Raw genomic sequence first — 12,670 nt, 5'->3', positions numbered from 1 at the left:
TCAGCACCAACGCCACAAAAGGGAATTATGCGACGAAGTTTACATGAGCTTTGTCCAACATGAGAATGATGGCTGTCTCGTTCAAAATGACTTAGCTCCCTTCCCCAGCAATGACTTGTCGCTCGTGCTTTGGGTCCCATTTTCCTTTTTTCTTTCAACTTCTGCACGCTTTGAACCTCCCACGCACGTCACGGCGTTTCAACGACATCATCTACTGGGGACTGCTCGCAACGGTCGTCTGCTGGTTTTGTGCATGACAGCCGCACAAACCATACGTGATAACTTGGACTCGCACACCCTTTTTTCAATTTTCAATAATATAATAGTAAACCCCGGGTGCACCTGAACAGTCACTCGGACCTGGCATCACCAATGATCTCCGAGAGGGGACCAGCCATGTCCCTTTACGGGAACAGGAAGTTGATATGTCTCGTCGTGGCCGCCATCTCCTTGGCCTCCCTCACAGTGACATACTTGACCATCCCGAGGCCGCACAGGGATGCCATGATCGCCGTCATCAAAGACAAGGCCTCGCGGATAAAGGAGCAGCTTCCCATGTCGCTCCCGCAACACCCTCCAGCCTCGTTGATATCCCCGACGACGACCTCTGCGGTCTTTGACGCCGCCTCGAACCGGACCCTGGGCGTCGACAAGATCGCCTTTATAAACCTGCCGCACCGCCACGACCGCTTCGATGCCATCGCGCTGCAGTCGCACCTCTCGGGGATCCAAATCACCCACTTCCCGGCGGTCGACGTCTCGACGCTCCGCAGCAGCGGCCTGCCCCCCACCGAAAACCCCACGCGCCTCAAGGACACGGAGAGGGGCTGCTGGCGCGCGCACGCCAACGTCTGGCAGCACATGCTGGAGCACCAGATCCCCGCGGTGCTGGTGCTGGAGTCCGACGCCGGCTTCGACGTCAACTTGCGCCCCATCATGGGCCGGCTCAACGGCGCGTTCCGGGAGCTGCTGCGGAAAGAAAACCCGCGGGCCGCCTTGGGCGAGGACCCCGACGACCCGTGGCTGGCGCGCTCCGGCACGTGGGACCTGCTGTCGATCGGCCACTGCGCGGACGGGCGCGGCAGCGACGGCGCGTACGTGGTGTACGACGACCCGGACGCGCCGCACAACAACTGGCGGTACGAGCCGCTCAGCCGGGTGCTCAACGGGCAGCGCATCGTCTACCGCGCCAACAACGTCGTCTGCACGACGGGCTACCTCGTGTCGCTGTCGGGGGCCGCGCGCATGCTGGTCCGCACCGCCTGGAACCTGGAGGAGCCCGTCGACATCATCATCGCCCTCATGGCCCGCGCCGGCGAGCTGAGGGCCTACGCCCAGCAGCAGGTCCTCGTGGCCCAGTGGCAGTACGTCGACGGCCTCAAGTCCGGCGGCAACAGCGACATCCACCAGGGAGGCGACGACAATCACAAGATGACAAAGGAGGAGGAGGAAAAGGCCAAGAAGGCCTGGGAAGAATCCAAAAAGACCCACAGCTCTTACGAGGTCAAGAGCAACTACCGCCACTCGGAATTTACCGACTTTGCGCTGGGCAAGGCTTGGGATCACATCATTGGGCACAATTAACGAAGCGTTGACGACAAAATCTTGGCTGTATGTTTACCTCGTACTTGTTTGGATTCCGTTCTCTCTGTAACTTTATATGTTGGAAATCTTGTAATTTCTATCAGAAATCTTTTTTTTTTCTTCACAGGCGACAGAGGGTATAAATAAAGCCTGTAAATAATAAATTCTGCATGAGATTCTGGGCAGTTCTTCTTGTGCATCTATGGTCTACATGGTCTGACCACAACATTACTTGAATTTTCTGAAACAGGGTTTATTAACAAGAGTGTAGACAAGTTTTCATCCCAGTAACCCATAAATTCTTGGCCTTGTCATATCAGGCGACAAATTCCGTAGTAATTTCTTTGCTGTCAAAATCCATCAGACCTATCGTCCAATCTCATCATGTTAGTATCCTTGGTTCTCTTGCCATCAATTTCTTGGAGATTTTATTAACCGACCCATCCATCATCCAATGTAGCCAGACCGACTCAGAGAAGGCTCTGTGCCACCGATCGCTTTCTTCATAATTGTTTGGTTGACCATTTCTGTCTCAATCGGACCGCCTTCCACCACTTGTATCCTCCATCGCCTGCTGTCATGTCAGAGCTAATAAGCCTCTAGACCCAGTAGTCTGGCTGGTAGAGAAGAGCATACCTGTGTTTTCACGAGATCGAGCAGTATTGTCTAGCGGCCAGGTGCCTGGCATGGAGTTGCTGACGTGGCGGGCACACGCGTGCTCGGTGGGTAATGATGTTGGAAACATTGCTTGATTAATGACTCTCTATACATTGAGAGAAGGTTTACTCTGAGCGCAACATTCTCAGAATGCCAAAAGTGGGAGAATCAGCTACCTTTGTATCGTTGGAAAGATATTGCAGCCCCATGACACCGACAACAAAGTTCGTTAACGGATGAATAAGGTCTAGACGAGTCTAGATCTACGGTAGCAATCTTCATGGCTGCATGACCGCCCATGTGCTCCCTTATTCATTACATAAGTATACACTTTCTTGGCGGAAAGCTAGTACTTAGTCGAGCTCAACCCCCCAGACAGCATCTGTTAAACATCACTTTTCCCCTGATACTTCAATGGTCACCAATAATCGCGTGGCACAGCCCCTGAATGTGGCTGCGTCAATACTTGCTTCAGTATTGTGTACGTCATCACTTGAAAACTTTGGCCTGCAACCTAATCGTGTCTTGCATCTCAACATAATTTGGAGATAACATGGATGAAATGTGCCTTTTATTAAAACCATAACAAATCAAAGCTAAAAGAAATTAATGTTGTAGAAGCAAATGTTTTGGGCGAAGGATGTGGCCCCTGGGCCAACGTGGAAACGTTTAATATTTGAAACTCTGCAAGGAGGCAAAAACTTGACCGCCAGGAGGCCGACAGGACCCTTAAAAACGCGATGCGTCGAAAAGTTCCGCCAATATAATTACTAAACAGTGAAATATATGTAGCAAAAATATTATTGGAAGGATGGAGGCGAATGCATGCAACGGCGGGCTTTGGCATTAGTTTTTCGTTTGTCAACAGGAGCTTATACGGCTAGACCCAGAAGCAGAACTGAAGCGCAGGGATCTGACGCTAGTGTCTATAAAGTAGTGGTATACATTCGCTAGTCCCTAGAAGTAGTCTGTTCACCGTACCTTGGGTTGGAGTTCTCTTCGTCACTTATGTAACTGTAGCCAGCGTGCATATGCTCATCAACTTCTACAGCCGTTATTTTCGACGCTGATTTTCTTTCTAGTCGTACGCCTTGGTCTGTTAGTCGGACTTGCATGTGTAGGAAACAAAAACGCAAAGTGTTCTTTTGAAGCCAGAGATGCTCGCAAGTTGAAAGCCTTGGTGACAGCAACAACTTGAGAACATCAATGCGAAAAAACCCTCTTGCATTTTCCTGTAACGCTGCATTGTATCGTAGCAGTCTTTTGCTATTCCAGCCAACAAACACATTTGAAGCTGAAGCACACCCACATACCCTCTCAGCCCCCACGCCTCTTGATCTTCCACCGCCAGCTATAATGCTCCGTCACGCCGTTGACAAACACCCTCAAGGCAGTGACGTCGTTGGAATCCCTCCCCTGCTCGATGGTCGCCGCCTGGATGGCCAGGTTGCCAAACCTCCTCGCCCTCTCCTCGAGCCCCAGGTACCCGTAGTTGTACGCCACCTGCTCGTAGGCATCGGCCATCCTGCTCTGCAACCCGTCCTGCTCCATCAGACGCACGTAGCGCTGCAGCATCTCCTCCGTGACGGCCGCGCTGTCGGCGTCCCTGAGCTCCGCCTCCATCCCCGCCAGCTCCGCCGCCCTGGCGTCCGCCCCAGCCAGCGCCTGCAGGTTCCCTCCCCGGCCCGTGCAGGCCGCGCAGCCGCACGGCCGTCCCCACATCCTCCGTGCCGCCGCCTCGCGCTCCGCCCGCCCCAGCCGCGGGTTGACGTACGAGATGGACAGCGGCTCGCCCGCTTGCATCCTGCGCGCCGCCGTCACGTGTAGGCTGTGGTCGGTGTGGTCGACGTAGAACGCCGCGTTGGGCCGGCAGTCGTGCGCCAGCGCCACCACCTCGGGATACAGTGCTAGGTGGCGCCCGTGCTCCGGTCCGTCCCAGTGCGTGGCGCCCGTGCTGGCCTCGAGCGGATGGGCTCGCAGGATCGCTGCGATTCTGCTCCTGCTGCTGCTGCTGCTGACGTCCGACTTGACGGCGAGGTGTGACTTGCCCGCGGCGGCTTCCACCAGCGCTCGTGTCTTCTCCGGCAGCAGGGACAGCGCAGCTGAGATCATGTGTTCCTGCGTGGACTCGTCCGTCTCGTTGAGGAACGTCTTGTGTATCATCAGAACGGGCGGCAGCTCCATCAGCTTGGTTGCGCGCTTGATCTGTTCCGTGGCCACAATACCGATGCGTCCCGGTCCGACCTCCTCCTCCCTGAGCAGGCCAGAAGCCTTGGTCTGCGCCTTGTTCATGATGACCTCGAGGTGCCGAATCTTTTGAAAGTTGCTGGGCATTGATATCACTGCCAGGCCTCTGCCGTTGGCGACATCCCGGCTCGTGAACAGGCACCACTTGTCGTCGTCGCCGGTGCATATCTTGGGGTCGTACCAGCCCTTGGGATGGAACAGGGCTCGCTCGGTGATGTTGGAGAGGTATTCTGGGACCTGTGGTAGTACATGCTCTGCTGCTACTGATGCTTTGTTCCCGCTGTTGCCTGCGAATGCTGTCGAGGCGAGTGCAGCACCCAGGGTGACGAGCTGCTTCAGCAGTGCCATGGTGATGCTCCCCTGGTCCAGTTGTACACGGTAGATGTTCACAGAGCAGACTGGTCGCCCATTCAATCACATAAACTACGACTCGGCATAAAGTGTTGAGAACCAGGTCTACTTCGTCTCCTGTGATGGTGGTTGCTGCCAATAGTATCATTTTCACTATTTATTGATACTTCTCTGCCGGCAACGCCATCTATCAACGTGTCTCATGCAATGTGGCCCGTTCGTCTGACTGCCGTTCCTTCGATATTAATCCCGAAATATGACTGCCGAGAACATAGTCTCGGAGCAGTGCCATTGCGGCATCTGCCTAAATACGGGCCTTTGCAGCCCCTATTCTGCCGGTCCGCTTCGACATCGGAAATTTCCCAATAGCCGGCATTTCTTTGTACCAAAGATATCTTACCATGACGAAAGCCATGCAATTGATTGGCTAAATAGACTCTTTCTTTCTTTCTTTTCGCAACAACTGATGCCCAACGGGCATTTCGCTCGATCGCCTTCCCGTGCTGTGAGTTGATCTTGGCACGACTTACCCCTCAATCACACCGTCAAAAATTGGGGATATATATCTCCAGGAAAGAAAAAATATCCAAAATAGGAAACGGAGTTTCTAAGTAAGTAAATTAGTAATCGGCAGGATACGTAGTAACAAGCAGCTGGAAAGATCATGTGCGAGTACCTTTGCCTTGGTAAAAGGAATTAGCCCCTTAACTTTGAAGGGTAAAATCCGCCCACATTGGACAACCCGACTTACATAGTAGAGAGAGTCCACCAATAGTACTACAGTCGTCCCATATGATGCGAACCCCTACGGCCCCGGGGTGCTGCGAACTCCCCGTCAGTCCAGACCGAACCGAGCTTCCTCCGCACAACGCGAGCTACGTGGTACAGTTTCCAGAAACACCTACACGAGCCGGTTCCCCATCGTTCAACGGCAGTGGTATCAAGTTTGCTGGGGAAAAATCAAGATAGGTAAACAAGTCCGAGCCATTTGAGCCTCATGTGCCAAGGTGCTCCTAGCTAGAAAGTACCTGGGTCTCCTCACCGCGACGGAATTTGTCTATTAGTGGTAGTCAGTTTGTAGAACTTTGACAGTAGTAACCAGATCTTAAGAACCGCTGTACGTATAGTAAGTAGTATTCATAGATCCGTTGGAGCAAACTTCCCGGTTCGCTACCTGGCCATGTTCGTGGTACATACTTCGTACCTGTATACAAGCCCCAGGACCGTTGTTCTTGGCAAAGGACCCTGTTTTTTTTTTGGAACGAACCGCATCACTTGCCAGTTTTGCCCACTTGTTTGCTCCTTCCCCTGTCCGTGCCTCTGCGATGACGGGAAGAAGAAAAACAGGGAACCCCATAGACGGTAAATTCCGCTTTCGAAGCAGCTCTGGCACTCAAGAAACCAAGGACAGGAACATCGCCGCCCCAAAGAAAGAGAAAAAAAAGACAGAAACCTGCATGCCCCTTGAACAAGCTTTCAATGTTGCCTCGTGAGTCGCAGCAAAAGCAGGGGCCGCCGCCGCATTTCTCTCTCTCTCTCCCCAGCTCGAGTCATGTACCCTGCCTGCTCCAACCCGTCAATCCCTTCCGTCCAAGGAAGGTTGGGGATTCCCAGAAGTGGTACTGGAACTGGTATTATTGAGTAGTATTTGTTCCAAGCACTAGTCTAGGGGGCCCGCCCCCATCCTCTTTTCCAAGTGTATTGGTACCACATACTAAATAGCAATATACAAAGCGGTAATATGTGTATGACTGTATGCATATTTCCCAGCCTGCGGGTTGTCCGAGCAATCTAATTACATCAATTTGTGCCTGCATCTTGGTATGGGGCCTTTTATTTCCAACATGACCCAACCGTCTTGTTTTCTGCACGTGGGGGGGTTTGTTATTGCGCACCACACGCAAAACACGCCGTATGTAGTGTCGTGAATCATAAACAAGAGGCTCGCAGGATGACTGGTCAAAGTATTAAAAGTAGGAGCTGCATCCTTGCAGCCAAACTGTATCAAGGCAACACCTCTTCCAAAGATCTGCCACGCATGTCGCATATGCCCCAAAAGAGTTGACGGATCTGCGGGCGGACTCATTTCATCTCAAGTCGTGTCATCTTTTTCTCTGCTTATTTTACTGCGCAATATCCATGTATGATGGCAGAAACCTGTTTTTGGCCGCTTGAACCAGCAGGTCCCCCCTCAAAAGAAAAAGTTCAGTCAAAACGTCTAGTATCATGGGGCCATCTCAACGCACCTGTCAAACGACAATCCACAGATCCGGGGGAAACGCAAATTATTAGGCTTTTAACGGTTCCCTTTCGAGAACATGAGGTGAGCAAATCGAAGAAGGAGAAGAAGGGGGAGGAAGAGGAAGAGGGCAAATAAGACGAATAAACAAAAATCAAGGAACCCGACGCGATCCATACGTCCGTGCAAGTCATCTCACCATCGTGGCCCCCAATTGAACAAAGAACTACGCAATACTGATGCGGTGTATTTTTGCCCGGACAAGCCGGACCCTGAAAACAAGTGAAGAAAAGGTAAGAAAAAACAAGTGGTCCTTAAAAATATAACGGAGCAGGGGAATGCCTCACCTCACGTACCATAGTAGACCAAGAAAGTAAGCATATCCCACTACCGATACCACACCACGGCAATGCCCACCCCCCCTGCTCCCGCCGATGGCCTGTTTGGCTTCAGATGCCGCCATTTTACCACGTAGCCATGAGTATCAGAGTTGTAATGAGGCGGACAGAAGATTCCAACCAAGGCAAGCTATCCTCGTTTGTTTGGTTTTTTATCTTGGACCACAAAGAACTACTTTGTGAAGAAAAAAAAAAGGAAAAAGAGGAAAACAAAAAAGAAAACCTTGCGAATTGGAAACCAAGAAATCACTCGCGGGGTTTGACCCCGTGCCATCAAAAGATCAGATAGCATAATTACCTTAGTTGGCCCTTGACCGAGTTTCTATAGGTAGCCGCTGCGTATAATCTCCTCAATGCCTCCTGTGCGGCCCTTTTTTGCACTATATTTAGTTAGGACCTTGATTTTTTGTCACAGGCATAAACACCACGGCCTTTCCATGGTACGAACCAGGTTATCATGTTGCTTGGTCGTGACGCCGCCCGAGTCAAATGAATCCGACCTAGACCCCTAGAGAAACCAGACGAACAATCCTTGGACCGGTCGAGGCAAGTTTCCTCTTGGTTCTTTGTTGTCCCTGTCCTGGGAGCGAAACATGCAACTCCGAAAAAAAAAAGCAAATAAAAAAGATACTCCATAACCGCAAGTGGCTTCCTGAATCCTACCCAGAAAAGCGGACTGGCCACTGTCATCAAACGAAAGTAGGTAGTTCCTTGGTTCAAAAGAATTGTTGGTCGTTGCAAGACACGTGTAGTTCCCAAGTAGCATCATATACATATAATGTGGTTCAATATTGTCCTCATGACTTGACACATTAGCAAATGTCAAGGATAATATAGCTTAAAACCATTGATGAGTAGTGGTTTGCCATGCCGAAAACAAAACGCCCAAAACAATGACCCTTGCCATGCCATAGCCCAAGATCCCATAAACGCCCGTACAAAATGTTGCCTGTGTTGAAAGGAAATAGAACAAAATTGACGCATTGGAGCGTGCTGTCTCATATAACAAGTTAGAAGTGGAGCCAAAGGTAAAAGGACCAAGGGTGCTAAACAGCCCGGTCGGTGCTTGCATCCCCAAGAGGGTAGTGAATATATCCCAAGAATTCCAAAATCTGATCACTCATCCCCCGGTTTTTTTTTCTTTTTCTTTTTATGGTTCTGTCAACGTCAAAATAAACGGTGACTGGTGTAACATGCATTGGTGGCTTTGCTTGTCGCCATGAAGGCAGGATGCCGAGGCTGTCAACCCCATGGCCTCAACTGCATCACTCAGCGTCAACATGGAATGGAGCCTGTGCCTCAGCCACTGAAAGGAAAAAGAGTATACGAGTATACAGTGACCGCCTTGTTGAGTAGATGTACCCAGTCGCGACTGTGCAACTGAATCAAGCGCATGAAAAAGTCGATATCAATGCTGACGCAAGACGCTAGACGCTGACGCTGGCCATATCAATATCGAGGATTGTCGACGGTGGTCGTACGGTCCGTCAGACTGTGGCACGGTGCTGACATGACGCAATTTCGAGGCAAAAAAAAATAGTCGCGCATCAATTCATTCCATCTCCGGGAAGAACTTTTTTTTCTTTGTCAGCCGTGCGCTGTCGGTTTTCGTCATCGCACGAACTCCGCCTTTTGACGCCTTTCCTCCTCCGCCAAGACAGAACGCGGCCCAGCAAGTGTGACTGAGTGCTCTGTCCAAATGGCCCATTCAACTCCCGGCTCGGCCTGCGTAGGGGGGTGTGCGTTCATTTCTTGCCGCGGCCGCCGGTCGAAGTGATCTTGCTCGTGCTCATCAAGTCGCCGATGTACTTTTGCAAGAACTTGTTGTTGCTGTCGAGTTTGTCGTGTTCCTCCTTGACAGCCTCTATTCGGTTGAAGATCATGAGGAGCGAATCTTGAAGTGCCTTGGCGTGCCTAAGAAAGAAGAATACTCAGTTAGCTCGGGTCCATCACGTCGAGAAGCGGGATAGAGAATTTTCAGTCGCGGCGGATAAAATTTGGCGTACATTCTGAGCTCGTCCCTGGCCTGTTTCCCAAGCGCCTCAATGTCCTCTGTCGTCCTCCTTGGGCTCATCGCACCATCATCCATTTCGTACTGCACATGATGAGGTTCCCTCGCCTCTATTGAGTCGCGAGGGACGATTATGGTACCACTGCTCTTCCTGCTCGGTAGTCGGGGTCGGTTGAAGCTGGGGGCGGGGACTGGTGGAGAGGCGTTGTCGTCGCCCGACGAAGAGTCGGACCTGTCCATCTTTGGGGGGGCCGGATTGGCCCGTGTTGGTTGTTCTGGTACATCCATCGCGGTTGGCGATGGTGAGGTGCGTTTTCTCTTTTGTGGAATAATTGTGTAGGATTTGATCGAGAAGAGCTCGAAACGGAATGGGGTATCTGAAAAGCTGTCGTATTATATGCAAGCGGTGCCTGCCTTCCTTTGGGGGGGGGGGTAACAGGGATCAACGCCGATGTTTGATCGTCTCTACTTTTTGGGACTCGAGAGCGACAGCGACAAATGATGCATGAATTGTCGAAGCCGGGATCGTGACGGAATTGAAAAAGCTTATTATCGTCGCCGCGCAGGAGAGCCTGAGTAAGGCACTTTGGGTATCTGAGGTATGGAATTGTTTGCGAGTTGTAGCTTCGTGTGGCGTCGTAGTAGTATGGGACGGTCTGCAGGGTGCGACCAGGTGAGAGTTGGTTAACAAAAAAAAAAAAAAAAAAAAAAAGTAGAAAGAGCGCGTGAACGGTGGTTGGTGGGGATGGAGGGCTGAAAAAAGGGTCAAAGATCAAAGTCGGTCGGAAATTGGGAGGTCTTGGCTGGTAATCAAGGCTATTTGTGGAGTGAAAGCCTGTTCTGGTTGACAGTGAACCAGATACCACGGTTACAAGAAACAAAGAATATCAAAATCTTGTATTGATGTTAAAATGAGAAAGAGGAGCGCAAGATACCACGAACGAGCGGTGGGCGGTCGTCAACGCAAAGTATTATTGCGACCAGCGAAACTCCACAGCCAAAAAAGAGCCTTGCATGCCCTCCCTCAATCAATCAGGACCACCAAAATGGCAACCAGGCGTAGTGGTGGGGACCCTGTAAACCGGGGCGAAGACAGGGAGAAGGATTGGTCACTTTGCCCTGTTTTGCGTACTGCGATCAACGGCCTTTGCTACCTCGTTGGGGAACCCCTCGCGCGTCTATCCTAGTCCTGGTACGGTACTGTGTGCTGCAAGGTGGGTAAAAGGTGTGCGTGGCAGGCAAAGAGAAAAAAAAAAGGGACCCAATTGAGGTGAAGGCAGGCAAGGTCACCACTGATTCAAAAAGTATCGATCATGTACAGTACTGGACTGCACTTACAGTTTTCCGGTCTTCTGCTTCTGCACCAGTGTCGAATTGGGATCTGGTGGTTTCTTGACGATCAACGGGCTCGATGATATAATAACTGACCACTCTGACGGCGCGTCAACACTGGCAGAGTTGCTCGGAAATATGCTGGCCCATGTTGGATCACAAACTTTGGAACAAATATAATTTTTCTCCACCTGTACGTGGTTTAAAGCATGGCTATCAAAGCAAGGCCTCTATCACGCAATTTCCTTGACTTTGGAAATGAGCTGTACAGACTGCATTGAAAGCTTCATGGCAGCGTAACACGGAAGATTATGGAAAATCACCGAAACCCCAGACTCGAGCAGCTTGCCACTGGAACGGTTTTTGATACGAAAAGAATATACGGTCGTAACGGAAACATCATTGACAGGTACGACTCGTGCCAACGTGACTCGACCTTGGTTTTTTTTTTTGTGTCCACGATGACTTTTTTGGAAATTGCACAGGCTACCACGAGAAAGAAAAAAAAAATCAGGGGACCTCGCCGTCGGGGATGGAGCCTGTCACATCCCGCCCGCCGCTCGCGGGGCATTTCGTCCCTTGGAGCTGGGCTTGGCTGGCTAAACTGGGTTTGGCGGCCTTCACCTGCTGACTTGAGCAAAAGTGGGGTCAGCAGCAAGCCGACGGCAAGGACGGGTACTTTGTTTGTACCTACCTTCCTCCCCCCCAAAAATTGTAAACTGTACGTACCTACCGGGTGTTCAGGGTCGCGGGTGCTAGTTTGTCAGATAGGGATCGCCACCCAGTGACGCCATTCAAGCAAACCCCGAAGAAGTGCTGATTGGGCCGACATCCGAAAGGCCCAAAGGGTTGGAGGGGAAAAAGCCCTCGAATAACTTCATGGGATTGTTCTTTTTTGCGCCCAACGGGATTCGATATTTTGAATTTCAGGTTTCTCAATGGGATGAAAAAATGACGGATATGACTCTAGTAAGGGTGGTTGGTGTTTGAAGTTCTGTTCGGGGTTAACGTCAGGGCGCCGTTGCATCGCGCGATAGTTTCAAACGGCCACCTTGTTGGGTTGGCAAGTAGACCCTGGATTTGGGGTTGTTTTCCATCTTTCCTCTCGCAAAATTCACCAGGTACATTGCATAAAATGGTAGACGATGGCGCTAGACGATAAACCAACCGACGATCGACTTCTAGAGCCGCAAAACAAACATTTTTTTTTGGAGAAAAAAAAAATGGTTTTAATATTATTATTCGTCAACACAAGCCACACGCTTCACGATGCTTGCCTTTGAAAGTCAGTCTCCTTTGTCAATGTTCCTCGGAGAAGGGCAGTTGGGCTTGTAACAAGACCCCTGGGATCTTTTTCTTTGGCTGACAATCCTGCCTAATCGCTTCTTCTACCATTTGCAACAAAAGACAACTTGCTAAGAAGGTTTCACATACATTTTCTCAATGCAATAATCCAGCGAGCTGCCAAAAGAAAATCCCCTTGCCGTTCGGCTGACGGCCGAACATTTCCTTGCTGGGCCTGCGTCATTGAAGGCCAAATGTACCAACAATGACCCCACCTTGATTCGATTCTCCTTCGATGACTGGTCCGTTCTTTTGCTTATCGTTGCGCTGCCGATCGACAAACTCAATTGCCGTCTTTGCAAGAAAGATCCCAAACATTTAGAAACACAGATCTGGTAATCCTTTGTTTTTATTTTTTCTCTTTCTCTAACTACCCCAGCAAACCCAGCCATGTTCTTTAGTCTAGCGGCCCCGGGATTTGAAAAAAAAAAAGTACGCTATCTTTTTTAGTCATTTTCCAACTCTAAGGGGTCGTCCAACTAAAAAGGTTGTTTTCCTTCATTTATT

The 12,670-nt window shown here is 50.6% G+C and overlaps 3 protein-coding genes across 3 annotated transcripts; 1 reads left to right on the top strand and 2 right to left on the bottom strand.

Annotated features, from left to right (window-relative positions):
* Positions 1–372: 372 nt before the first annotated feature.
* Positions 373–1,584, top strand: MGG_13711 (uncharacterized protein; the record flags this gene model as incomplete). The annotated part of the gene is made up of 1 exon (XM_003708842.1): positions 373–1,584. The coding sequence occupies one exon, from the start codon at positions 373–375 to the stop codon at positions 1,582–1,584; it is 1,212 nt and encodes a 403-aa protein (XP_003708890.1).
* A 1,974-nt stretch (positions 1,585–3,558) lies between these two features.
* On the bottom strand, positions 3,559–4,836 carry MGG_02118 (uncharacterized protein; the record flags this gene model as incomplete). Its single annotated transcript, XM_003708841.1, has 1 exon — positions 3,559–4,836. One exon carries the CDS (start codon positions 4,834–4,836, stop codon positions 3,559–3,561), a length of 1,278 nt encoding a protein of 425 aa, XP_003708889.1.
* Positions 4,837–8,159: 3,323 nt separating this feature from the next.
* Positions 8,160–10,385, bottom strand: MGG_02117 (uncharacterized protein). The gene is made up of 2 exons (XM_003708840.1): positions 9,483–10,385; positions 8,160–9,390 (listed from the first exon to the last, which is right to left on the bottom strand). The coding sequence occupies exons 1-2, from the start codon at positions 9,773–9,775 to the stop codon at positions 9,222–9,224; spliced, it is 462 nt and encodes a 153-aa protein (XP_003708888.1). The 5' UTR covers positions 9,776–10,385; the 3' UTR covers positions 8,160–9,221.
* Positions 10,386–12,670: the final 2,285 nt, after the last annotated feature.

Source organism: Pyricularia oryzae, chromosome 1 (assembly GCF_000002495.2).
Source record: "Pyricularia oryzae 70-15 chromosome 1, whole genome shotgun sequence".
NCBI lineage: Eukaryota > Fungi > Ascomycota > Sordariomycetes > Magnaporthales > Pyriculariaceae > Pyricularia > Pyricularia oryzae.
The sequence above is the reverse complement of the archived record's forward strand: the minus strand, read 5'-3'. Positions and strand labels throughout refer to the sequence as shown.

Excerpts from the sequence above, each read along its gene's own strand:
- MGG_02117 (XM_003708840.1), bottom strand. The coding sequence starts at position 9,775 with ATGGATGTACCAGAACAACCAACACGGGCCAATCCGGCCCCCCCAAAG. Across the intron at positions 9,391-9,482 it reads GCCAGGGACGAGCTCAGAAT|GCACGCCAAGGCACTTCAAG; the intron begins GTACGCCAAATT and ends CTTCTTTCTTAG.